The 25,515-nt window shown below is 40.2% G+C and overlaps 2 protein-coding genes across 2 annotated transcripts in view; both read right to left on the minus strand.

Annotated features, from left to right (window-relative positions):
- Positions 1–25,515, minus strand: part of rpl24 (ribosomal protein L24) — a 73,772-nt gene that overhangs the window by 37,042 nt on the left and 11,215 nt on the right. The window lies entirely within an intron of this gene.
- On the minus strand, positions 457–23,860 carry dcaf6 (ddb1 and cul4 associated factor 6). Its single transcript, XM_051404666.1, is given in 22 exon segments — positions 457–1,165; positions 1,285–1,390; positions 2,052–2,140; positions 2,230–2,386; positions 2,843–2,981; positions 3,621–3,662; positions 3,799–4,129; positions 4,389–4,498; positions 4,878–5,073; positions 6,834–6,893; positions 8,576–8,657; positions 8,659–8,774; positions 9,077–9,439; positions 10,141–10,260; positions 11,476–11,569; positions 13,439–13,650; positions 14,773–14,908; positions 15,807–15,920; positions 16,001–16,186; positions 17,217–17,309; positions 20,493–20,554; positions 23,455–23,860. Coding segments are annotated over 22 exon segments (2,964 nt in total). The 5' UTR covers positions 23,552–23,860; the 3' UTR covers positions 457–1,106.

A 25,515-nucleotide genomic window follows, 5' to 3' on the forward strand; every position in this document is an offset into this window, starting at 1 on the left:
GTGCTGTTTTAAGGTTCCCAAGCCCTTAAAGACTCGAACCATCCAGATGGAAACATAGCTCCTTCCACAATTTGTATAATGTAAACCACGTTTTAAAAAATGATCTAGATTTCATTAGATTAGATCCTTTAACTATGTGAAATTAGCGCGTTAGAAATCTGCCCTCACGCTGAATTTCCTTACTTTAAACCCCAGTTAGACCAGTCTGCAGCAGGTTTACGTTACTCCTCAGACACAAGGACCTCTACTGGAGTTTAAGTGCTTGTAAACTGGGTTTACAATGAACCACAGGTCCAACTGCTGAGGACAAAGAACAGGTTTAAAACTCTTAAACCTTAAACGGAAGCTAACAACAGAGCTAAAGTCCTTCTGGACCGTCTGCATCACAGGACGGGTGCTGTCTGTTTCTGCAGTATAATGGATGTTCTCTACGGTCTCACTGTCAGGAATCATGTGCAAAGTACAGATTGTTGTTTATTTCTGGAGACATTTTCAGTTCATTTGCTTGTTTGTTGCACATTTGTCTTCAGCTTTTATGTTCTGGACCCAAGGGCAGACATCTCTGAGATGCCACAGCTTTAGTTTTCAAATTCCTGTAAAAGATTATAACTTATTGGCATGTCCCATTGGGGAGGAGAAACACAGCGTTGTTTCTTCTCTTTTCTTTCAACAAAAAAAATTAAAGCATTCTCCAAGTATGTTTTACTTAAAGTCCTTGTTTACATGCGTAACTGCCGGAGCAGCACATCAACATTTTTTAGCTTTGTGCTACAAATTCAAAATGTCACACGTTAACACTGATCAAAGCTCACTTTCTCCTAACAAAATAATATTGCACGTAACATCCTTGCACACCAGCCGCCATTATTCTCACACTTAATATATATATACTGACGTCCTCGCCTTTTGCATTCACACAGATGTAGTTTATCCTCATACACAAACATCAGTAAGAAAGTCATCTTAAAAAAACACAGGGGGGCTAGAAATTACACTAATTTTCAAAAGGAAGTATTCTACACTATACTTGTACAAATCTCAGTTTTTTTTCAAGTGCTATACAGCAAAAAGAAATAGTGTTTTCTTTAAAATAAAATGCCAGCAGGCTACTGCTCGTCCTCATTTTCCTGGCCCGAACCTTCGGAGCGATCACCTTCTGGTCGATCTGCAAGAAGAAAAATATATTTAAAAAAACAAAAGAAAGAGAAAAAGCACCACAAGTAAACAGAGAGCATCAATAGGCACAAATATTCAACAATGAATGAAAAAAAAGTTTGTTTGTACCTGATCTGATGTGATTAAGGGAGGCCAACATTCGGAGCATGAAAGAGGCTGGGACTGTGATAGTGTTCCTAGTTTCCTCTAGCATCAGCTCGTTCCGAGTTATTACCTTGAAACAAAACAGGTGAAGAGAATGTGAAGGAAGTTGAGTCCAACAAATGACAGGAAAACAGGAAAGAAAGAGTTGGAAAAGACGCTTTTTCAAAGAAATCCATCAATCTCCATCTCATCTTCTATCACATACAGAACCATGAACTCAATCCATAATGCCCCCATGTATCTATCTATAAATCTATTTGAAAAACATCTGTCAAGTTTTGATCTTTCAATTTTGGCTTATTTACTTTGTTAGCTTAGCAAAAAGATTGGAAACAGTAACAACAGTGTAAACATTAATTTATAAGATCGCTCATTAGTTTGTTCTATATGGTTTATGTACAAAATGAAACATTGCAGCGTTACAGAGGGTTATGTGCCCGACTACTTCTTGGCCAGGAGAAGTGACTTTCTTAAGTCACCATGAGGTTATTTTGGTTGTATGAGGGTAATATTTCTGGAGATTGATAGAAAAGCATCATGTATAAATGGACACTTCCAATTAAGCCATTTGAAATATAGTTTTTTTTTTAATTAGTGAAACTGACTATTATTGTTTGCCATGTGTTCATTTTGGTTGTTGCTGCTGTTTAGTGTCCTGTAAGTGCAGCACCCTTAAATAAACCAATCAATCAACAAATTCACTGATTCCACTGATCTCCCGGGCGTCATACCTCATTAGCAAGAACTCTGTTGAAAGATGGTGACTCTTCCAGCGGTGACCAAATCTTGATATCATAGTCTATCCCTGAAGAAGCCAGAACTGAAACAGAACAGAAAACAAGAGATGAACATACATCGTACACATCATCTTGGGGCAGAGGATCTTCTGAAGAGCAGAGTGGGACTCACTGGGGTCGTAGGGGTGTGGCTGCAGGCAGTTGACCACGTGGTTGTCAGCTTCCAGCAGCATGAGGTGCTCTGCCGTGTGTCTGTCCCAGATGAAGATGTGACCGCAGTCGGAACCGCTCATCACAAAGTTGTTGCCCCAAAAACAGGACTCCTTTATCTAGACATAAAAGGAATAAAAACACCTTGAATTATTCTACTGCTACTCGTTAAAGGGATAGTTCGACATTTAGTAGTACTTATAGTAAACAGTACAGGCATAGTTAGTAGTAGTTAACAGTGATGACAAGAGTACAGGAAGTCATTACACCCAGTTGTTGTTAGCCAAGAAGTATTTATGTCACGTATTTTTCCCTAAAACCAAAAATTGTCATTACATTTTGTTTGTGTACAAATGACACAAGAAGACACAACGATAGCTTTGGCCCCAGATCCTGTTTTTATGCTAAGTTAAGCCAACTGCCTCATTGCTCCAGCTTCATATTTAACACACAGACGTGAGAGTGGTATCGACCTTCTCATCTAACAAACAATATTTCCTAAAATGTCAAATTGTTCCTTCAACAGTCTCACGAAGCTGCTAAAGCTACTATGATGTAAATGGCGTGAGATGTACCATTGTCCTGGAGTTACGGTGGCCTTTGTAGACCATTTTGACTGAGGGTCTCCTGATATTCTGGGTCTCGCTCTCCTCCATCTCCCTTCTCTCTTTCCTCCTGCGAAACAGCTCCTGGATACGAGCAGCTGCTGAGCGTCTGTGAAACACAAGAAAACCAAAACATGTGATTATAAAAACACACAAAAACGATACACAAACCCATGCTGTAACCGATGCTCATGAACCCCATGCTTTGAATCTTGAGTGAAATTTATATGCTGGTATAATCATTTCAACCAATAACAAGCTTGGTTTAAACAAACCCCAAGCTAGAAAGCAGCCACTTTCAATGCAAAACACCTGCTGCTCCATTAGAACTGAACTGAGCCTTTAATAGTGTTATTCAGAGTCTTGTCCATTAACTACAGTGCCACTAAATTAAAAACAGACACACATCAGGTCCTATTGAGGAAATCAAAACTTTATATTTGTTTGGCTCCATGCACACATTCTTTGATCATTCTCCATTTCTCTTCTCTACAAACTGCTTCAAAATGCTGCTGTTATGCTGCTACCACCTGTGGAGTCAGTACTCACATGCACAACCCTCTAACTCTACCGTTAGCTGTGTGTATATTAGTTGGGTTTTTTTTGTGAGTGAGATGACCAAACCAAGACAAAAACCATTATCTTCATTCTATACACATCACGATGTGCTGTTGAGTTTGAATGCTTTGCTGCATGTCACACACCTGACAGGTTAGATGCTTTTAGTTGCCAGTGCAAAAAACGTTACCTGATCATCCTATCTCCTACTGCAGATCCTCTGGAATTAAATCTATATTTGTAGTAAAACAGTCAATGGCAAGGCATGACAAAAACCCTTTAAACGTCATATTAAAACAAGAGTATTATATCTTAATCTACAAGATAACAACCCGCATTCAAGTACATGAGAGTTGTGTGAGACGTACCTCTGTCCCTGACCTCTGAACCTCGTCGATGGGATGAGAATGGGATCGTCATCGCTGTCGTCAGAGTCCTGGTTGCCTCGTGCAGGCTGACTCTGGCCCTCCTCTCCCTCCTCTGCAGTGGGCTCCGCTCTCCTGCAGCCTCCTGATGTGTCCTCCGTGCCCTCGGGGTGACTCCTCTCAAGTGGTGCAGAAGCCCCAGTGCCCCCCTCGGAGGATCCCTCCGACGGGGCCTGAGCTGACGAACTGCCAAAGGCACTGGAGCAGGAGGCGTCACACGGCGGCTCTGTGGAGGCAGCGGGCGCACTCTGCTGCCTCGAGGACTCAGAGGGAGCTGATGGGAAAATGCATATTAATATATTTTGCTGACCTGCAGTGGTTTAACTTCACATCTTCTTGCAGTGATGCACAGGTGTACTTTAGCACAGTGTGACATCAGTGGTTACAGCCGCAGCAGAGCGCACTTCTAACCACAACCAACCACACCCATCAGTGGTGCAGGTGAAACAGGCGCGAAACATCCCAACGCCACTTTTCATTCTGCTGTTCAAATACAATTTAATTTGAAATGTTCATGATGCTGCAGGACTCACCTTGCTCTGACACTGAACTCTGCGTCGACAGACTCTCTCTGCTCTGTACCGCCACAGACTCGGTTGCTTTGGGACCTCCACTGCCCATAGAGCTGGATGTACTACTGCTCCTGTGGAGGAAGATTAAACAGAGGCTGAGTCCCTCCCAAGGTTTGGCTGTGTGGTTTACAATCGTTTTCAAATTGTTTCTCAATGAGTTTGTTGTGCAAGGCGGGTGATGTGTCTGTATCTACATTATGATGCTTGTTATTTATGGTTTCCTTTTCAATGCCTTGTATTTAATTTGCATGAAGTACAGAATCATTTCACCTCTTTGCTGGGTATTAAGCAGCCTCTAGAGGAATTATTATCACATGCTTCAGGAATAAAGAGCTGCTATATAAACTAAGCTGACAATGGTACAGCAATTATAGATTCTATCATAACTGAGAAATTCTATTTGATCCTTAAACTGACTTTTTATCTCTGCATGTTCAGGCAATCACTCACCACTCATCAGTAAAGTCCAGCTTGATGGTGCTGGTGGTGGTTCCCTCTGAGCTGTAATGTAGGCTGAGGACTGGCTCTGCTGTACTGGGTCGACTGGTGCTTGTCGTGGAGATGGTGGCAGAGGTGGTGGGAGCGCTGTTGCCGACTGGTACAGAAACAGGCTGATCAGGATGTGAACCTGCAGCTTCTGCTGCTCCTGAGAGAAGAGAGGAAAACAAAGGCAAAGCAGGCAAGAATGATTTATTGGTGTTGTTAAAATCTGTTCTGCTTAACTCAGTTATGATTCTGATAAAATGTTTTAGCTGAGAGTTCACAGCATGTAATTGGTTTAAAAGCACACGGGAAACATGCAACCTCCTGTTGCATCACTTCCCTCTAATTAACAACAGAAATGAAGACATGCAGCAGACATTAACAGAGCGGACAAAGGTAGACGCGCTGTAACAGACGTATCGACTACCACCAGCCACAGCAACGAGACAGGAACACAAGATACACAAGTCAAAGCCCCTGAAGGATCATAACACACCTCAGCTGGTTATTACCGTCCTGTAACAACCTGGGTTATATTCATTTGTTTAAAAGGTCAAGACAGTTAGTTTGACTTTCTAAACAAAAAAGGGTCCCAATGAAAACTGATGGTATCTGTGTATTATTAAGAGTTACAACAAAGTTTTTAAAAGACAACTTTTAGCTTTGGGGGAAAAAACTAATTTCTATACACCCTGCTTATATTAATGTGAAAGAAGAAGCTTTACGAGTAGATATGTACTCACAACAACAGCTGCAATGAATAGTCTGCAAAATTCAGATAATCAATTTATACTTAAAGTCAATTCCAGCTGACTAAAATTACCAACAATGTACTTACTCCAGCAAGTAAGGCATTAATTAGAACTGTACTAATAAATCAGCCAGGATATTGACTTATTGCAGATATTTGGTGGAAGTAAATATGTCAGCCAGTAAGTAAAAACTGCAGAACAGAAATATGTTGAAGAGACAATTTCAATGTTACATAGTTTATCCAGCAGAGAGCACGGTTTACATTGTAAAATACCCAGCTTAGTACACATCTTCTACACAGCTCTTTAAAGAGAACCCATTTAAGGAAACCTAATCAGAAATGCTCATGAACGTTTGTGTAAGAAAACGAATATCAGCAGATATATTGTGATCAAGTATCGGTCAGGCACTAGTGTAAATATTTGCTGGTTTTCTTAAGTTTTTCATGATATTAAACTAAAAGTCTTTGGGTTTTGGACTGTTGGAGAGAAAATAACTAACTCATAATCAACAGATCAAGAAAAAAGTAACTAGATAGAAGTGAGATAATATGTTTTTGTTTAGTTTGTTTGTTGTTTTTTGGTGTAATTTAGGTGAACTAACCCTTTAAGTAGATACAAGCAGTTAGTTAGAGATCTATTGTTAGAGTATTATATTCATAACTATGTTTTCATTAGTGTATAATCACCTGAAAATAAGAATCGCTGTGTTTTTGTCACCTTAGGATAAGACGTTTTTATCTGTGGGTCGCCTTCCATTGGCCATGTTGAAATGGCTTGTTTTACAGTAGTATAGAAGTGACTGGGTCTAGATAGGGTCGTTCTCATTTTCCACATGTTTCATAGGTAACAAAAACAGAACAATTCTTATTTTCAGGGGATTATACACTAATGAAAACATACCTATGAATATTATATTCAATTTCTTACAGTAGATCCTCCTGAATGTTAAAAACTGGACGTCTACTTAGATTTTTTTTGACAGACATGCTCTGTCTATCTGCAGGTGGACAGAGAACAGTGGGACAGTAAAATAGTGGACAGAGAGAAACACAAAGCATGACAATGGAAGACGGACTGTGAAGAGGTACGAGAGAAAAGTGTTTATGAGGGAAGGTGACGAAGACACAGCGAGTGGCAGGGTGGGGGGGAGTGGGGGGGGAGGACGCACCCTGCTGTTCATCAAGAGTCATGGATCCCAGCTGTTTGTTTACCACAGACGAGGGGGAATCTGGAACACAAATGAGACCGACTAAACATCGGACACAGAGGTCAAACCTGAGGGCTCACACAGTCAAGGCGCACAAGGGTTCAAAACTTCAAAGTCATGTTTTAAAACAACAACAACACACAATCCAGTGCCAAGCAGGAGGAGCTGTAAAATCAGCCAAAGGAAAAAAAGCTTCATCTGATAACAGGGGGTCATTTCACACACTGTATGTGCAGCTTCAGCTTTTATATGCAAAATGAGTGTCAGAGATTAGTATGTCTGAACGAAAACATGACAAGTTCACACACACGTCCTGCTTACACATGGTTAACTTCTATAATCTTATGATAACCAGCAAGCTTACTATAAGTTCATAATGTAAAATATAAACTCTAAAAGTAATTTCTGTTCCAAATGTCTGTTTTGCTACACACTGGATGTTCCCCAACACATTTTTAAATGATAAGACATTAGTGATAACAAATGTGACAAACAAAAGCTCCAATTGTCTGCTATTCAGCAGTGCAGCCTGGTTTTAACATAAAAATAATGAAACAATCGCCTTTTATTCAATTAAAGAATTGTTGATGTATCAGTGATTGAATTAAACAACCAATAAAACCCCTTTCAGACACCTTGTTACATAAATCCAATTACAATTCATGTAATTCAGTCATTCTCATGTTGGAATAAGCCACCGAATCCCTTTTACACAACTTCAATCTTACTGGGACAAACAACCTTTAAAAAGGTCCAATGTGAAACATTTAGGAGGATCTATTGGAAGAGGTTGAATTTAATATTCATAGATTTCTTTTCATTAGCATATAATCACCTGAATATAGGAATTGTTGTATTTTTGTTAACTTAAAATGAGCCATTTTTATCTATAGAGGAAGCGGGTCCTCTTCTATGGAGTCGCCATGTTAAACCACCATGTTTTCTGCAGTAGCCCAGAAAAGACAAACCAAACTCTGGCTGTAGATTGGGCCTTTGGCTTTTCTGTGCATTTTGTGGCTACCGTAGTTTCTGCTACACGCTGGGAAGGGGAGGGTGAAGCGAGGGAGTTGCAATCTGCAGCTACACCACTAGATGCCACTAAATCTTACACAATGGACCTTAAAGCCTCTGACTATAGTCACTGATCACTGATCTGAACTGTGAATATTCTCCTCCCTTCACATAGGGAACATTTGCATAATGGACACCAAAGCCATCGCTTTAACAGATACAGTAGATAAAGCTGGTAACGTTACGTATAATGTCTGAAAAGGGCTTTAGTTTAAGTGAATCGAGTCCTAAGACAACTGATCAGTAAGTATCATCAAACACATGAACGCTTCATACTGGCTGGTGCCACTCCAACAGGAGAGTTTGCAGGTGACAACTCAAGCAACAAGTGGAGTGATGGAGTGAGAGCATTAGTGAGTGAGGGGATAAGCAAACAGTAGAGAGGCGACAGTGACAGCTACAGAGGTTAGTAAGCACAAGGTGTATTATTGGGGAATGGAAAGAGGATCACTGTAGGATTAGTGGTCAGTTCTGGCAAGACCAGGTCTTTCTGAAGCCTAATTGTCTCTGCAAACAGACATGTCTGTATTTCCTACATAGATGGGTAAGATGGGAAAGGAGGGGGCCCAGGCAAACAGCCCGTACAGGGGGAGGTGCTGCAGGGGGGCGGGGAACTCGGAGGGGAGGGTAACCTGTAAGGGGTTGAGCCTCGGCAGCAGCGGCAGTAGCAGCAGCTCTTTGTGACTGTCTCTCAGGGGCTGCAGAGGAAGAAGAAGAAGAAGAAGAAGAAGGGGGCCGCTCGCTGACCCTGTCCCGGTGGGTCGGCCAGCCGAAGTAACCTCTGCAAACGCCTACACACTAAACTTATGGGCAGCCGATGAGGACCATACTCTGACAAAGAGGCAGAGGAAGAGAGGGAGAGTGAATGCACGATTAGAAGACTGAGGGGAGGATGTGAGAAGAGGAGGGTCAGGAGCAGAGAGTCAGGCAAATAAACGAGAAGGAGGACAACAGGATGCTGAAGGAAAAGAGAGTGAAGTGAGGCTGCTGCTTGAGTGGAGTGGCTCCAACAAACACACACACAAACACACACACTCAAGTACACAGGGGAGTTGATCTAAAGATACCTACTCACTGGACTGAGGAGTAAAAATGTGAATTTCTATGAACAGCTGTGGTGGTTTTACTCTTACCTGAGAGTGTGGGTTCTGAGGTGGGCGTGGGCATTGGCGTTGGCGTGGGCGTGGGAGTCCCGGTCGTGTCGGCCTGACTCCTCTGCTCCGTGTCAGGCGAGGAGGTGGGGGGGGAGGAGGAAGAAGGGGCCGAACTCTCCACTGATGAGGAGCTGGAAGGAGGAGGTGCTGTGACTGTTGATGATGACCCTGAGGAGGAGGAGGAAGTGGATTTAGGCATGGCGGCAGAGGCGGCGACGGGACCAACAGGTACCTCTGGGGCCTCCGTCCCCATGGGCCTCTCGGGGATGCCGGACTCCTGACTGGAGGCTCCTGCAGAGGCAGCAGGAGTATTCAACGTCCCCTCTGGACGGACAGCAGTTCCTGAAAGCAGTAAATAAATAGATGTTTACAATCTTCAGGGATGAGCTGATGACTTTTTTAATAGAATCTCACAAACCCTAAAAATTAACCTGCATGTAAAATATTAATAATTTATGTACAGTCGCACTGCTGACACGTAAATAAGAGGACAAACATCACCTCAGGCCTGTTGTTTCAAAGTTAATAATGTGTCTTTATCTCTTTCCTGAAGAATCCTGAACCAGCTGGTGTTTGACTTTCTTAGGTAACAACTAGCTTATACCAAATTAAATACATACTGTATGAGCAATGTTTAAAATATATGTTAACAGACAAAAACTGTAATAATAAAAACAAATCTGAGCCAAGATGAAGATGTTTTGTTTACATTTTCACAGAACACCTTTTTGTGGATTTAATCTTTATTCATTTATTATTTAATTTTTATTTGTATAGGGGAAAAGTATGAGCCAGCGCCATATATCACAGCATTTATAGCCTCAGCTAATTTGCGACGCATCTCCCTAGGTGAGTCAAATCATTTACAAACAACAGTATGACAAAATTACTGTTGTTACAAACAAATAAAACAACACACATACCCACTAGTTATTTACAGTCTAGCACTTAGAGAATCATCTTCTAGATTTTAGCTAAACAAACACATTACTCAAACCTGTACGTATAAAACATTTAAGGTGTGGCTGATTTCAATGGCTCACCTCTGGGTCGTGTCTGAGGCCGAGTTCCTCTGCTGCTCTGAGCTTCACTGGCCTCCTCAAACCAGCGGGACAACATGTCCGACATCCTCTGCATCAGAGACACGTTTGGGCTCTGCTCTCCTACAAAAGGAAAATGTTACAGGTTTATAGCTGGACGCACTAAAACAAACATGACAAAGGCCAATGTGTTGGGACAGTGTGGTAACATCACACAACCTCCTGTTCACAAGACATTTCACAGAAGAGACTGCTGTAAGATTTCAATAATGTAGTTCAAAGGATTGTTGTTGGGGCCTCAGAAAAGAAACAGGACAGTTCATTTAACCAAATATTGATTCAGTGACTGAGACTTATGTTTTGCAATTTGAACCATTTCACCCAGTGATGACGAAGGGAAAAAGAGTAATAAAAGTTCAGTGATTGTGACAGTGACATTGAAGTGGAACACAGACACGACAGACCATTTTACAGTCTTTCAAGCCTACAGGGGGTGAGACTTTTTGGTGGGTTTATTACCTATAATTGGGCTTCTCAAACTCAAACTCTCAAAAAAATAATTTAAAAATATGTGTAATAATATTTTTGGAGTTTAAAAGCATATTTCAGCTGATTGTTTTGGTTTTACAGCCCACAACTTTATTGTTTTGGTTTGGTTCACTCTCATCAGTGTAATTTCCGGCAGCAGCAGGCAGCTGTTTGTGGTGAACAAGCTTTAAAAACCCACTGTACACTATGTGCTCAGCAACAAACAGCAGACAGACACTAACTGGTGAATATAGTGGAGCATTTAGCAGCTAAAGAGTCAGATATTTCCCTCAGGAGGAGGTGGAGACCAAAAACAGAGCTAAAAAAGAGTCATAACTGTACTTAGATTCATCAGGTGATTTTAAATAGTTGCTAATGTTGCTCCATATCTACTGGATGTGTAAACAGAAAACTGTTTGCTAACATATTTGCCATATCAACGTACAGTTAAAAAGTTAAAAAAATTAGTGAATCAATGCAGGTTTAACCGTTTGAGGGGTTTAGGGGGCAACATTTTAGTGTGTGTCTTTAAAGTTGACGAGCTGCAGTTAAACAGCTCACTAAATGTTAAATGTGAGATAAAGAGACATTTTTATGCTCTGATTTTACATCCTTGTAAGAAAATAAATTATTACTTTATAATAAAAGACTAAAGAAAAACTCTAAATGGCAAAATAATGAATTTGCAGGAAAGATTCAAGAGTAAATTCATGTGGAGTCCTTTGGGAAATTGTCTTAAGGTGCCAGATCTGTAACTGGATCTCTTGTAACTGGAACATGTCAGCTGCAATACTGTCGCACTGATCTTACCATCTCTCTCCCTCTCGCTCTCAGGACGAGCTCGAGGTCCAGTGTCAGACCAGTCACCTCGTAGACGGAGGCGCTTCACTGGAGGCTGCCTCAACTGTGGAAACACACACACACAGAGTGAGAGAGAAAGATTAGCAGTTTGTCAGTCAAAGCATGGTCAAAAATAGCTCCGCTGCCAAAGCAAAACACTGCTCGTCTCTGTCAGTGTCCTCTTTAAAGTGCCCCCCTCCCTCCCTTCTGGCTGCACGACTGAGGTTGCCTTCACTTTCCTGTCCCCTGGCTCTCTCTGCAGGGCAACAGGCTGAGAGCCAGAAATAGAAAAAAGGGGGTCTTAGTGCAGGGACTATCAACTGTTTTACTCAGGAACTGTCATCAGGTCTGGATAAGGGCTGGAGGTGGTGAAAAGGAGCAGAGGCTGACAGATATAGCAGAATAAATAAGAGAGAAAAAAACCCTGAACAAGTGAGGTTACAGGTGGGGGGGGAGAGAGAGGGGTAATGAGCCTTTGCTTGGCTGTCCCCTCCACCTCAGCCTGAACTATTTTGGACGATAGAGGAACACTGCCTGCGTCGGTCGCTGTATTTGGAAAGGAATGTGTGCGGTGGTTGCATCTCGACACAGCTGAACTCACCACGGGGCTTTGAAACACTGGCACCATGATCCAGCACATTCAGACACACGTGAAGACCAGTACTCGCAGTAAACACGTCAGTTTGTCTGAGCTCCAATTTTGTCTGGTTGCTCATTTATCTGACAGATAAGATGACCTAAATACATCAAAGAACAAATAGATCTTTAAAAATGTCTCAGCTTTGGTTTTAATCAATAATCATTTGTGCCTTTTTTCTCTTTCTCACTGCGTTTCTTTCTCTCTCCTCTGTTCATCAGGGTCATTTGCTCCCCTCACTGCACTGCATCAGCCGATGTCTGCAGTGCTCTTAGAGAATCAGGCAGCCATAACACCCTTGTTCTGCTCGTGTATCATGACTGTCTGCATTAAAGACACGTGCTTATGTTTATTTTCTATGATACACATTATAAGTTGTACCAGTTGAGTACAGCTTAATCATATGTGTGTTTTTTAGCATTTTAATGTAGAGTGTATGAAACAAGAAACACCATTTTTAAGTATAAGGGCTATACCTGCTCTCAAGTTGTTATTGAAGAGGCAGCCGCAGCCCTTCTGCAGCCTTTCTCTGCATCAGATTGTCACTATGTTCTTTAAATAGAGCTGAAACTGTTAGATTAACCGCTTAGTCATGAGACAAAAAATGTGTTTCTTTTATTTCTTTTAAATCATATCAAACTGAATATCTTTGCGTTTTAAAACAAGGCATTTAAAGACGTCACCTTAGACTCAAAGAACTTGTGTGTTAAGAACTATGTTTTAAGTCAGGCAAGCAGCGTGGCTCTAGGGATGGTAGCGATGATGATGGCCACTTCCATGGTCATCATTATGGCTCCAAGAGGAAAAACTCCACTGACTTTTACGATTCTCCAACCTTTTCTCTAGCGCCATCATCAGGTCAAATGTTCAATGTGTTCAATACTTTGGTTTATGACCAAATAATTGGAAACTAATGACGTTCTTATCAGCCTCAGTTGTACTTTGTGTTTAGTGCTAATTAGCAAATATTAGGATGCTAACACACTAAACAAAGATGGTTAACGTAAACATCAACATGTTAGCACTGTTATCGTGAGCATTTAGCTTAAAACAGCACTGTGTCTGAAAACATCCTCAAGCTTGACTCTTAATATTTTTTTAGATTTTATTAACAAAAGTCATTCTAAAAGTATTCTAATTCTAATGAAAATAATCGTTAAAGTCATGTTAGCTTCTCTGTGAGGCTGGTAGTACAGCTATGGCTGATGGGCCTGTTGTCATTGTTGCACACAGTTCCTATCAGGACTTATGTGATGTTAGAAGAGCTCCATGACTCGAGTCATCCTGCGCTCTCACCTCCTCCCTCCTCTCCTCAGACGGGCCCTTCAGTTCTCGGGCCTGGTCATCTTTGGGATCGAACAGGTAGATGTAATCGGAGGAGTAGCTGACCAGCACCTCCTGACCATCCTCGCTGTAGCAGAGAGAAGTTACGCGACAAGACTTGTTGGACAGGTGAGCTGGAACGAACCTCACGCACATGCCCGTCGTCCCCCGGCCCATGTAGTTACCTGAGGATGAGAAAGAGTGAAAGCAGTAAGCGGTGGTTAGACTGTCAGCTGCATTGATGGGATTCTGACATGTATTTGTGGGCCTGTCTCTGACTATTTGGTTGATGTGCTGCAGAGACATGCCTCTGGTACAGCCTTCAGATCCTCAAACTCTTTGTTGCTCACTGTACCAAACACTAAGACAAATTGTTCCAAATTGAGTAATTCTTTGCCTCTGAACAAGGAAAATAACATCAATCAATGCTTTTATGCTCTTGTTAAAAACTCATCTTTGTAACCTTGTTGTTACTTATAATCTTTTATTACATTACATATTAAGTCAACTGAAATTTTCATGTGCATCTCTGCTAAATACCTCATTTTTATAATCATTTTTGACTTATTTTATTGCTGTTTCACTTCCTTCCTCTTTTGCATGCATTTATAATGATAATAATAATAATAATAATAATAAGTACTTTAAAAGGTACTTTACATGGTTACAAAAAGACAACAGAAACAGCAATGTCAGTATAAAAACAACTACTATAACAACCATAACAGGAGAAGCAAACGTTTGAACTCAATAAGAGAAAGTGGATCACATCAATACAGTTCTCAGATATTTGCACTGACTTCCTGATGTTTTACATGAAGAGATGTAAGCACATTAAAATGCCTTGTTGTTGGAAATATGTACACAAATGAACCTGCCTTACCTTCACTGTTGTTTCAATTATCTGCTCTTTCCTTTATCTTGTTTTCACTCTTTCAGTAAACATGCATTTTGTATGTGCGATGCTCTATAAATAAAGTATTGTAGTTGTCAGGAGCATTTCAGATGAGAACAAATTCATATTGTTATAAACATCTAACAATAACAGCACAGAGAGAAAGCCCTCGAGTTGCAAATTACAACAATACTCTCAAAACAAAAACAAAAATAAAAGCAACATTTTCATACAAATGTATTAATTTGTGAAGCTCTTTTTCCCTCTCAAGAACATCAGTAATGACTTTAATTTGATTCTGTTGTTATTCTCTATATTTGATGCAACAAATTAAAACCTATAAACTTAAAAGGCAATGTGGCTCTGCTGTATCTGCACAGATATAAAGACAGAATAAGCCAGTGATGTTTACCTGTCGCTCTGGTGCCCAACATGCGTCTGTCATAGATCCGCACTGAGCTGTCGGAGCAGCCCACAGCCAGGTAGTACGGCACCAGGGGAGAAATGGATATTGAGGTCGCTGCCCTTCGACAGTTTATCAGGATGTCCTGAAATCAAAGCAAACACAATCAGGTTTAAAAAGCCAAATTATACAGTAATTTCTGCTGGTCCTAAAGTCCATGAGCCCTAATCTAAAAGTCAACACCAACAGAGACAGTATTTTAAGAATCAGTTTTTACAGTAATATAGATCTGAAGGGACAGTCAGGGTCCGCCTGAGAAATTCTGATAAATTATTTTCATTTTTAATTCTCCGGCTGCGGACATCCATCGACAGGTTGTAGGATAATTAAGAGGCAGAGGTAACAGAGTCTGGGGAAACTACTCTAACATTTTTAAGTTCACAGGTACTGATCTCGGGCATGAAATACGAGAAGATGCAACACAATCTAGAGGGAACAGCTTCTCTCACACACACAGCTTCCACTGATGTATTACTCTGAAAGCTGTTTGTGAAGGGAGCACTGCTGAGGACAAACTCATGTAGGAACTGTGGGAGAATGATTGTAGCATCATCAATACCACATATACCTATACTATGCTATATTCCTAAGACATACCTATTCCAATAGCCAATAAAAAAAAAAGATAGTATGTCAATAAAATGCAAAAAATATATATTAATAAAATAAAGGAGGTAGCAGAAACTTCATAGACTGAAATATAAATTTAGAACATTAAACATTTTGGGGGGGCGTCAGATTTTATATGAGATCATGTTTTTATTTAAAATATATCCATTACACATTATTATTAACATTTTAAAGAACTAAATTGTCAGGACCAGTAACCTGAAAAACAACAACATTTTGTGGGATTTTCCACATGAAAAGAAGAAAAACTGATCCTCACTAATTAACAAGTAAACAGATGAGCTCCACCCTCAGTGCCCATGCATGATCAATCACCAGCTGAAAGAGGATAAATATCACAGCTGTCACCGTACATCTTTGCAGTCTTCTTTAGTGCAGCTTGTCTTCATGCGAAGGTCAAACCATCGCACCGTGCCGTCCTCCCCACATGACAGAAACGTGTAGGGGTCATTTGGTACCGTCATAATCTGACAAAACAATTGGAGGCTGAGGTTAGGAGGCAGAAAACCTGAGAAAAAGATATTGAAACAATTTACTTGCTCAGTACCTCATAAGCTGTTCCATAATGGCAGGTGAACTGACACTGTCTGTTAACCTCGGGACTCTTCTCAGTGTGGGTGTAGTAGATGATGCCGTCTCCGGAGCAGGAGATGATCTCCTGGCCATTGGTGTGGGGCATGAACTTAGCACTGAAGATATTTGCCCGATGACCTGAACGTATGGACTTCTTGACCTGAGAAGGGAAACCAAATAAATACAAGACGGCTGAATGGGGAGAGGATGCTGCTGGGAAGTTACTAACGAAGGCAACAGCAAACCACCGCTGCTGTAGCCTACGGTGTACGCCATTGTTGGCATTTATACTTGACACTGGTGTGTCTGCCACTATGTTGAGTTTCTTTGTGTACTTCAAACAATAGTAAACTGAAACTCTCCCGCATCTGTCTTCTCAATCTGTCTTGGGTTTTCCTTGTTTAGTTTTTTCCCTGCCGCCCATGAAACGAAAGGACGAGGGAATACAAGGGGACAGACGAGAGCATGTAATGCAGTGAGGCAGCGTCCTGTGTGTGCGCGTGTGTGTGCGTGTGTGTGTGTGTGTGAGCGTGTGTGTGTGCATGTGTGTGTTTGAAAAGGGATTCTCAAACAGCATTATTAACTCATCTGGGTTTTGCAGGACTCGTTTCCCATCCTCAGGAAATATACGCACACACCAGGAGGACCATTCACCAACATTTCTGGGGAGCATCCGAGGCTACATCGTAACCATGACGTTGATTGGATGCAGAAGTATAAATCCGTCTTTCAACATACGCATCCATTTCAAAACAGAAACTTTAGTTGGGTGCTCTGCAGTGCGTTTATTTCTTTCCCCAAACACAATTTAGGAAGAATGTGGCTTTTTCATTGGTATAAAAAGTTACTTTGGTTAATATTATTTACAACTAATAGAGTAAACTGCTCATGATCAAAATGTGAGAGGATTCCTTTTTTTTTTACGCTCGTTTTTTGAGAAATGTATATATTAGGAAACAAATACATTGATATACACTGATATAAGGAGCTTTAACTGATTATGAAACAGACTCAATTTCATACCGATGCCTCTATATGACCTACATAAGCACACCAGACCATCTGTGAGAAGACTGGCTATTTCTATACAGTTATTCTTCATGCCTGCCACTGGGTCATATTCGGCTGGATTCCCCTAGAAATCAATAACAGAGGTGGTGGAAAATGTCACTTCATTGATCACCACCTACCTTTTTGTTGTACGGGTTGCTGATGACCAGAAAGGTATCATCTGACCCCGACAGGATATATTCACCGGTGTCGCTCCAGGATATAGTGTTGACCTGTGGTCAGACAAGAACATGGATTATGAAAAGATACAGATATTTATGTTGCAGTTTACATTAGTGCTGAAGGATTAGTGGATGACTTACAGAAAATTATTGACAAATATTTTGATTATCAATTCGTTAAGTAATGTATCAAGAAAGAAAGCTGAACATGCATTAATTCCAGGTTCTCAAATGTAAGTAATTGTGGATTTTCTTAATTTTATAACACTGTCAATGAATAAAAAAAACAAGCAATTTCATCATCTTAGTGTTTGAAAAAAAAATACGATTTTTATATATAAATATATTTTGTAATGCAATGTTCAATATGCATTTTTCAAAAATTTCTGACATTTTATAATGACTAAACCAGTGATTCCCAACGTGGCATCTGGACCATCATGAGGGGTCGCAAGACGAAGATGAAGGGGTCATGAGATGATAATCAGGGGAGGAGGGGTGGTTTGTGAAAAATGTTATTGTTTCACCACTTTGGGCCTCTAAACCTATTTAAATTAAAACGTCTGAGACCAAAACATCAATTGAAATACTCACAACACATTAACATGCATCTTGTGACGAGGGGTCGCAGGTAGACATCGGTTTGTTGAGTCACAAACAAAAAAGGTTGGGAACCACTGAGCTAAAAGATTCATCTAAAAACAATGTAGAGTTCATTGATAATTAAAGTAAATTGTAGCCATGAGGAGTCAAGGGTCAGAGGTCAGGGTCAAACTCATGGCCGATGCAGTAAGGACTCAACATTGGTACAAGAGGCTCCAGCACTACCAGGTGAGTGATCCGGGCTCCCCAATGTGCAGTACATGTTGACAGCTATAATAGTGTTTTATTCAACAAGAAAATCAATATTTCCTTGTTCAATTCATTAACACCTTCTAACTGAGGTTATCGTCTAATTACAGTCCCACATTTAACTCAATCCACGAATCTAAAGGAGAACAGTGCAGAACACCAAGTTCAATGTTTGCTCTCTCTCACTGTGGATCAATATTTCATTTCACCTCCATGTTGTGGCTTCATTTAGCGTTTCATCATCACACCGTTGCTCTTCATTTCCACAGACTCCCTCTACTGCAATCAGTGAAATTACAGGGCCTGTATGAGCAAGTTCAGGCTCACGATGTCCATTTACAACATCCTGCAAACTGAACCGAAAGCCTCAATCTTATAACACGTTTAAAATCGATTTCTGAGAAGCTGCACATCATCCGAAAGTAGGTTAAAATTTGATTGCGATGTGGATTGTAGGTGAATGTCTGCTGTCCCACACGTGATGATAGATTAGCAGACATGAAGAAGAGGATGAGGTGATCTAAATGTAGAGTGTCATGATGCCTTTCTTTAAAGTATCTTTCAGTATCTTGTGTAATATGGTACAACGTGGAGGCACAACGATCTTCACCTTCTACGGGCAGATTTATATTTCTACTCTGTCAGCTGGGAATATACTGAAAATCATTCTTTGACCAACAACAGAAAGCTGTTCCTGCAACTGATTAAGATCAATTGCAAAACACAGCTACTTCCCTGTTTTTACTGATTTTGTAATGTTTGATGGGACAGCTGACATGCTGGAGGCGTACAGCTTTACACAGCCAATGTCACGACAGGCAAAATTGTATTACTGGTCATTTATTTGCATGTGGGGTGGGGGCCATCTGGAGGTGTGTCCCTCTATTTGTTTAGTGCATTATGCAAAAATAATACTCAAAAGAAAAGAAATGCTAACCAAAAAACAGATGATCATTACTTAGTTTACTAATAATTACTAGTAACTAATCTTTTTTGATTAATCATTTAGTCTATGAAACATCATAAAATTGTGCAACAACATGTAAAGCAGCAAACACTCACATTGGAGATTGCTTAAAACATGAGAAACAATAATCAGTGTAGTTGCTATTTTTTTGTTAATCGGCTCATTGTTTGAACTCTACTTTCTGCATCTACAAATACAGACGCCACCCAACACTGCAAGGGAATATTGAGAATATCAATTTCTAGAAGATATTTATTTCCCACAATGGAGCAAAAACAGCAGAACTCATTAACTTTTCAGACACAGAGCGCTACAGGAACGAGTTCTGGTGCCCTCGCCTCAAAGTCAGAGGGTTTTCAGTTAGAGGCCTGAAATAAGGCCGGTAACATGAGCTTAAAGGACCAGTGTGAAGGGTTTAGTGGCATCTAGCAGGGAAGTTGGGCAGGGGGACGCTAACGTCTCGGTTGGCCTACAAAAATATGTCATCCCTGCAGCAGGGTATTGTGGGTCAGCAGGGACCTCCAGACCAACTTTAGTGTCCGGGGTACATTAATGTCTCTCCAGCAGTGGGAGATATGGTATATCTATACAGTCAGTAGAGCTCTTAGCAGCCTTCTTCTGCATAACCCTATTAGTTAATACTCCAGTGGTGTAGTCTCTATGACCTCTGAGGAGAAAAGATGCTACATCATCCACTCCTCTAAACGGGAAGCTTATAGGGACAAACTTTATCTATATCTCTGTCTTAGATTGCTTTTTAAATCTTTGATTATATCTTTGATTATTAGTCAGAAATAATGACATGTTACCAGAGCCCAAAGGGGCATCATTGCTTTCAAGAATTCAATTCATAACAATATGCAACGAAGAAAACCAGAAAAAAACATTTTAGAAGTTTTAGATGTTTTATGTTTTTACTCTAAACGCCTTAAATGTATAATCAATAACCCAAACTGTCAGTCATTTTTTTGTTAATCAGATAATTGATTAAGTTTCAGCACTAATTCAATCACTTTCCTGACTCCAACAGTGCATAATGTTAACATTAATATCTCAGCTATAACAGCTACTATATCAATAACACGCAATAAAAATGTTACTCAAATTCTTTTCACTGTTGAGATCAGTTAGGTGTTAAACTAAAGGGGACTTCCTGTGACCCGCACGCTGTGGTTGTTTTGATGTTTTGGTGGAACTGCCGGTCGGGCTGATAGTGTGACAGGACGTGTGACTGTTATGTCAGCTTCAGGTTTCTCAGAGGCATTAACCACCTGGCCTTAAGTCAAAGAGCCGCTCTCTGTCCGACACCGAGGCTCCACAAACTGACCCAGGAAACGTGGCACGATCTGGGGTTGTTGGGTTTTTTGTTTTGGTTTTTCTTTACAAGACAACACAAACATTTATTTTTCACTTACACAGCCATCATGTACATTCAGTGTCCCTTCAAGTTTAAGCCTCTGGACAAATTCTCTTCTACCTGTGAAAAGAGAGAGAACAATTGTACAACAATGCCAGATCTATTGAGATCTATTCAGATCTATCGATCTATCCTCTAGTTAAGTGCGGCAGGAGTTCTGTGGTCCGGTATAAAATATCACATTGAACATTTGCATTCAGTATTTCCGTAGCATGTACTGTATTATTAATGCAGAGGAAGCCTCTCTTCCATTCCAGAGAAAAGAGACATTTTCATGCTGCTGTAAGATGAGAGCATAAATACAGGAAAAGTGGTCGGATAAGCCCGTATATTTTACTACATTACTTTGTGTTAGTATCAAATTGGTCTTCAAACGTCAACAATAACATCTGATATGAGTTCAGTTTATTTTTGTGGATGTCATTCTGCTGCATCATGGAAGAAGCCCGGGGGATTTGTGAGGATGCAATACTAACCCAGTTGTGAAGGAAAGCACCTACATTTTGATTTCTGGATCTGTCTGACACGTATCACATTTCTTAAAGACCCCCTGCCGTATATATATACATAGATTTAGATACATATATTTATACACATATATACAAATAATCTACTTCAAACAATAACGTCTGTCTGACTGTGTCTCTGATATGTATTTTAGTCACAAAAAAGTAGAATTTCCAGAATAAAATCCTTATAAGAGAAATCTCCTCTTTCTACCTCATTAAAGTCCAGAATCTATGAATATTCACATTGTGTTTATTTCTAAAGTTTTCCTGCTGAAAACAAGTTGTCTCCTACGTCCATTCTCAGTGTTTGTGAACTGGAGGCTTCAGGTTTCTACATTACACTGTAGACGTTGCATACTGGACCATTTTCTGTTGGTATAAAATGGTTAAGTATGTTGATTTATTATATACTAACTGCAGCCACAGTATACTGTTATAATTAGTCTAGTACATACTGAATACAGTTGGAATTGGGACACAGCAATAGTGTCCTACATGATAAAAGTCCTGTGAACATAGTATGCAGCGAGTAATTATAGGTATTTGTTCATCATGAGTAAGATATATTACTCTTCTGTGTGTACGGATGAATTTGGTATCTTCATTCATTCAATGAGTCTTAGAGAGAAGTTATGAAGACCAGGTGCCAGATAACCCAACCAGAGCTTTGACTTGCACTGACAGGCTTTATTAGTGTTACAGGAGCCTGAATTGTTTACCATAAAATACAGCTAGAGCCTCTTCTGAAGCAATAAGACAATGATATAAGACAAAAGCAGCACGTCCTCACATTAAAGATGCCTGAACCCGAGAATAATGGTCATTAAGAAATATAATAAGTGACTTAAACAAGACAAAGTGTTACAGATTAATGTTGACCTATCACCATGTAACACAGGATCCAGTATTATTACTTCCTAAGTTAAGGACCAGCACTGCGACGCAGACACATGTTCTTTAACCTCCCCAGAAATGTGTCTGTTGGAATTTAGACCACTACTTGTTGCCCCCATCCCCCCTTTTTGAAGCTAAATATACCCTGACCAACACTTCACTGCATGCATCCTCTACCCATACACAATAACAGCTCCAACCATATCTCAGGCAAGCTAAATGCAGCACTGACTAAACCTCTGTGGCACCTCTACAGGCTTATAAGTCTTCATTCAACCTCTGTCAGGAGCTGACTGACAATTCTCATAAACCTCTCCGTCCAGCAGTCCTCTGTTTACACTGTGCTGTTCTCTCACAACCAACACACAGACAGACAGACAGACAGACAGACAGAAAAATGACTGACCTCCACACAGACATCTCACTAATGAGGGCTGTCACTGCAAGAACACTCATGTTATAGTTGTGCCCTGGTAAAGCTTCAAAAGGGGGATGTAAACATAAACTGCATGAATATTTTTTAAACCACATGACACAGCTACTTTTGCACACTCATACATAGACTGTGAATATTTTAAGGAACCCAGTATATTGACAGATGCTCTAGTTTAAAGTACCATGATAACCATAATCAGGACTCGTAGCATTATATACTGGCCTGATATGATAGGTTGTTGTGTCTGTTTTCAATACTGTGCTATTATATGTTTTTCTAATGTTACACAATCATACATACAGTAGGCTGTAAATATTTCTTATATTGATAAATGTCCTCACTGTGCAGCCTGCTGAACTTCAACCAGTCATGACCAGTTTTTTATCAACAAAAACATAATAATAAAAACATTATTTCTCACAGATGAAAGAAAACATTTAGTTATGCAGATGAATCTCCCTGCAGAGCCGTTAACTCTTCAGATTATAGTTGTTTATGTGACACAGGAGTGTACTGTATGTTACTATGAGTGCTGTTTCACTTCTTATGTTTACACATTCCTGCAGAACTGAAAGCACTTTATAAAGCACTTCACCCTCATATACACATTACGTGATTGACCCTAGATTTAACTGCATTATTTTTTGTCATTTTGCGCTCATACTTGTATATGATGCAGCCTGTAGATAGTTTGCTTTGCTGCACATCATCAGTGGCAGAAATCTGTGATATCCTGTGCAAAATCAAAACCATGCAGTATCAGAATGAGGAAAAGAATGCACCTCACAAAGAGCTGCATATTATTAAGGATGTGTTCATGTGTAGTGCTTCAGCTGTGGACTGTCCCATCCACAGCTGAGGATGGTGTTACATTGAGTGAGTGGTGTATCTACAGTGGAGGGCTGTGACTTTGCAGGAGCAGCAGTAACTCAGCAGCTCTCTCTGTTATTGAGCAGATATCCTAATGTTGGGGGGGGGGGGCTCAGTCTTGTTAGCTCTAGCTGTCACTTCATCTGATCCAGCACCACAGACACCCACCTACATTTAACCTGTTAAATAGTTTAGTGTTTAATCTCCCCTCGGGGGCGGTTAGCATTAAAAGAGGCTTGTTTTCTCCTTACCTAAATAGTTGGTCCTGATGGTGTTCGGCTCGTTGTATCCAATTAAGCGTTTATTTACATCCCAAACCAGGTTTCCAGAGCAGGACATTGTGAGCATATGTGGGTTTTAATTAACAATAACATTGAAACTAAGCTAACGCTTTCTTGTTGATGTCGCCTGTTATTTATCGTCTCTTCGGTGTTGGCGGTGTTTAAGTCCCGGAGCGTCCGGACGTTGCTGCCGTTACCGAGCTGCGACACTCAACGTCTGCGGCGGCGGAGGAGAAAGACTCGCTGCTGTCCGGTGTCCGCTGTCCTCCTCGGTTTACATCGACCGTATCCCTGCTCTCTGCGCTGCTAACTATCCGTCCTGCTAGCCTAGCCTGGTTTATTTCTTCTAGCGGACAGCTGTGTCCAAACAACGCGATAAACTACGCGTTTCGAAGGAGCGCTCGTTTAAAGAGGCCGCACAGCTGCCGGGGCGGAGTGTATCCAGAGAGGAAAAGTTATCCTCTGCTCAACAGTTTTTAAGATTTTATTGTTATAACTGGCCACAGTAGCCTCAGTTTCTGTCTCTCGTGTAATTAATGTTTGTGAGTAGATCTCATCACAGAGATGACCGGATTTAACCTGCCCTGGTGCAAATAGTGAGCCCCCATTAATCCCCCAGTAGTATGTACAGAACATAAATTATAACCTAATCTGTGTTTACACTCTCTGTTTTGACACAAGGAGCCTGGTGGGAGCAGACATTTCATAAAGCAGGATCTTCTTCTTTGTAAAGTCAGTTGATGTTTTCCTTTATTCGTGCATGTTTAATAACTTTCTGCCAAATGCAAATTAGTTAAAGGACCAACGTGTAAGCTTTAGTGACATATAACTGTGTAGTTGTCGATTGCAACCCCCTCGCTTCACATCCCCCAAGTGTGAAGGAGAAACGACAGCCCTATCCACAGCCAGAGTTTGGTTTGTTCGTTCTGGGCTACAGTAGAAACATGGCGGTTCAACATGGTGTACTCCATGGAAAGCGACCCGCAGTGTCTACAGATATAAAAGGCTCATTATAAAGTAACAAAAACATAACAATTCTAATATTCAGATGATTATAAACAAATGAAAACATAGCTGTGAACATTAGATTCTGTAAACAAACAGGGCCTCTGAAGTTCAGACTACAACCTCATAAAGTTCTGCACTGTTAAGGATTATAGATCAATTAATGACATATATTTAAAATGTTTGTTCTGGGATCTCTCATCTTGTCTTTAGTATAAATAAATCAAACTTACTGCCATTCTCTGATATTTACACTGGAGGGTTCTGACTTTGCAGAAGGTGCAAAGAAAGGCAGGTTGTTTGACAACTAGTTTCTTTTCCAGAGTCCTCAATGTCCAGGAGAGATTAACGTGTTAGGGGCCCACAAGCCTTGTAATGTAAACCTACATTTAGTAATCCAGTGCTGCTCAAAGGAAATATACTGACTGTTTCACTGTATTTTAGTCGCTCTTAAATCAAATATTCAGCCTAACAAAGATTGGGGGTCCTCATAACTACATATTATTATTTCTTTCTTTTTATATGTTTTAATAAAACCATTTAAATTTAAAACTATATTCGTTAAATTGTAATTACATTTTCTACTTTTTTATACCCAAAGTGTTTATCAACAAACTGCGTCCATAGAGGAGGATGTTATCAAGAAAAACACCTCTCATCCTCCACACGTTAAGTTTATGATTATTATATCTGTACTGTGCAATTATACATCTCTGTATATATCATATATTATATACATTTCATTTAAACTATATTTACTCTGTACAATTATTTTTCCTGTGCAATTATATTTATTTACACTGTGAACCTACTGCTGTAATCTTTGTGCAATGTCATTCATCTTTTAAAGTAATAGTTTTTATACTTTTTACATTTGGTACACCATGGCAATAATCTGTGCACATGTATGGGTGTATACTGTATATAACTCTTCTATTTCTATTATATCTTCTATCTATTTTTATTTAAGGTGTATTTTGTGTGTCTCTTTTTGTGTTCGATTGTAATTTTCCCTGCTGTGGGATC

This window comes from Dicentrarchus labrax, unplaced genomic scaffold (genome assembly GCF_905237075.1).
Source record: "Dicentrarchus labrax unplaced genomic scaffold, dlabrax2021, whole genome shotgun sequence".
Lineage (NCBI taxonomy): Eukaryota > Metazoa > Chordata > Actinopteri > Moronidae > Dicentrarchus > Dicentrarchus labrax.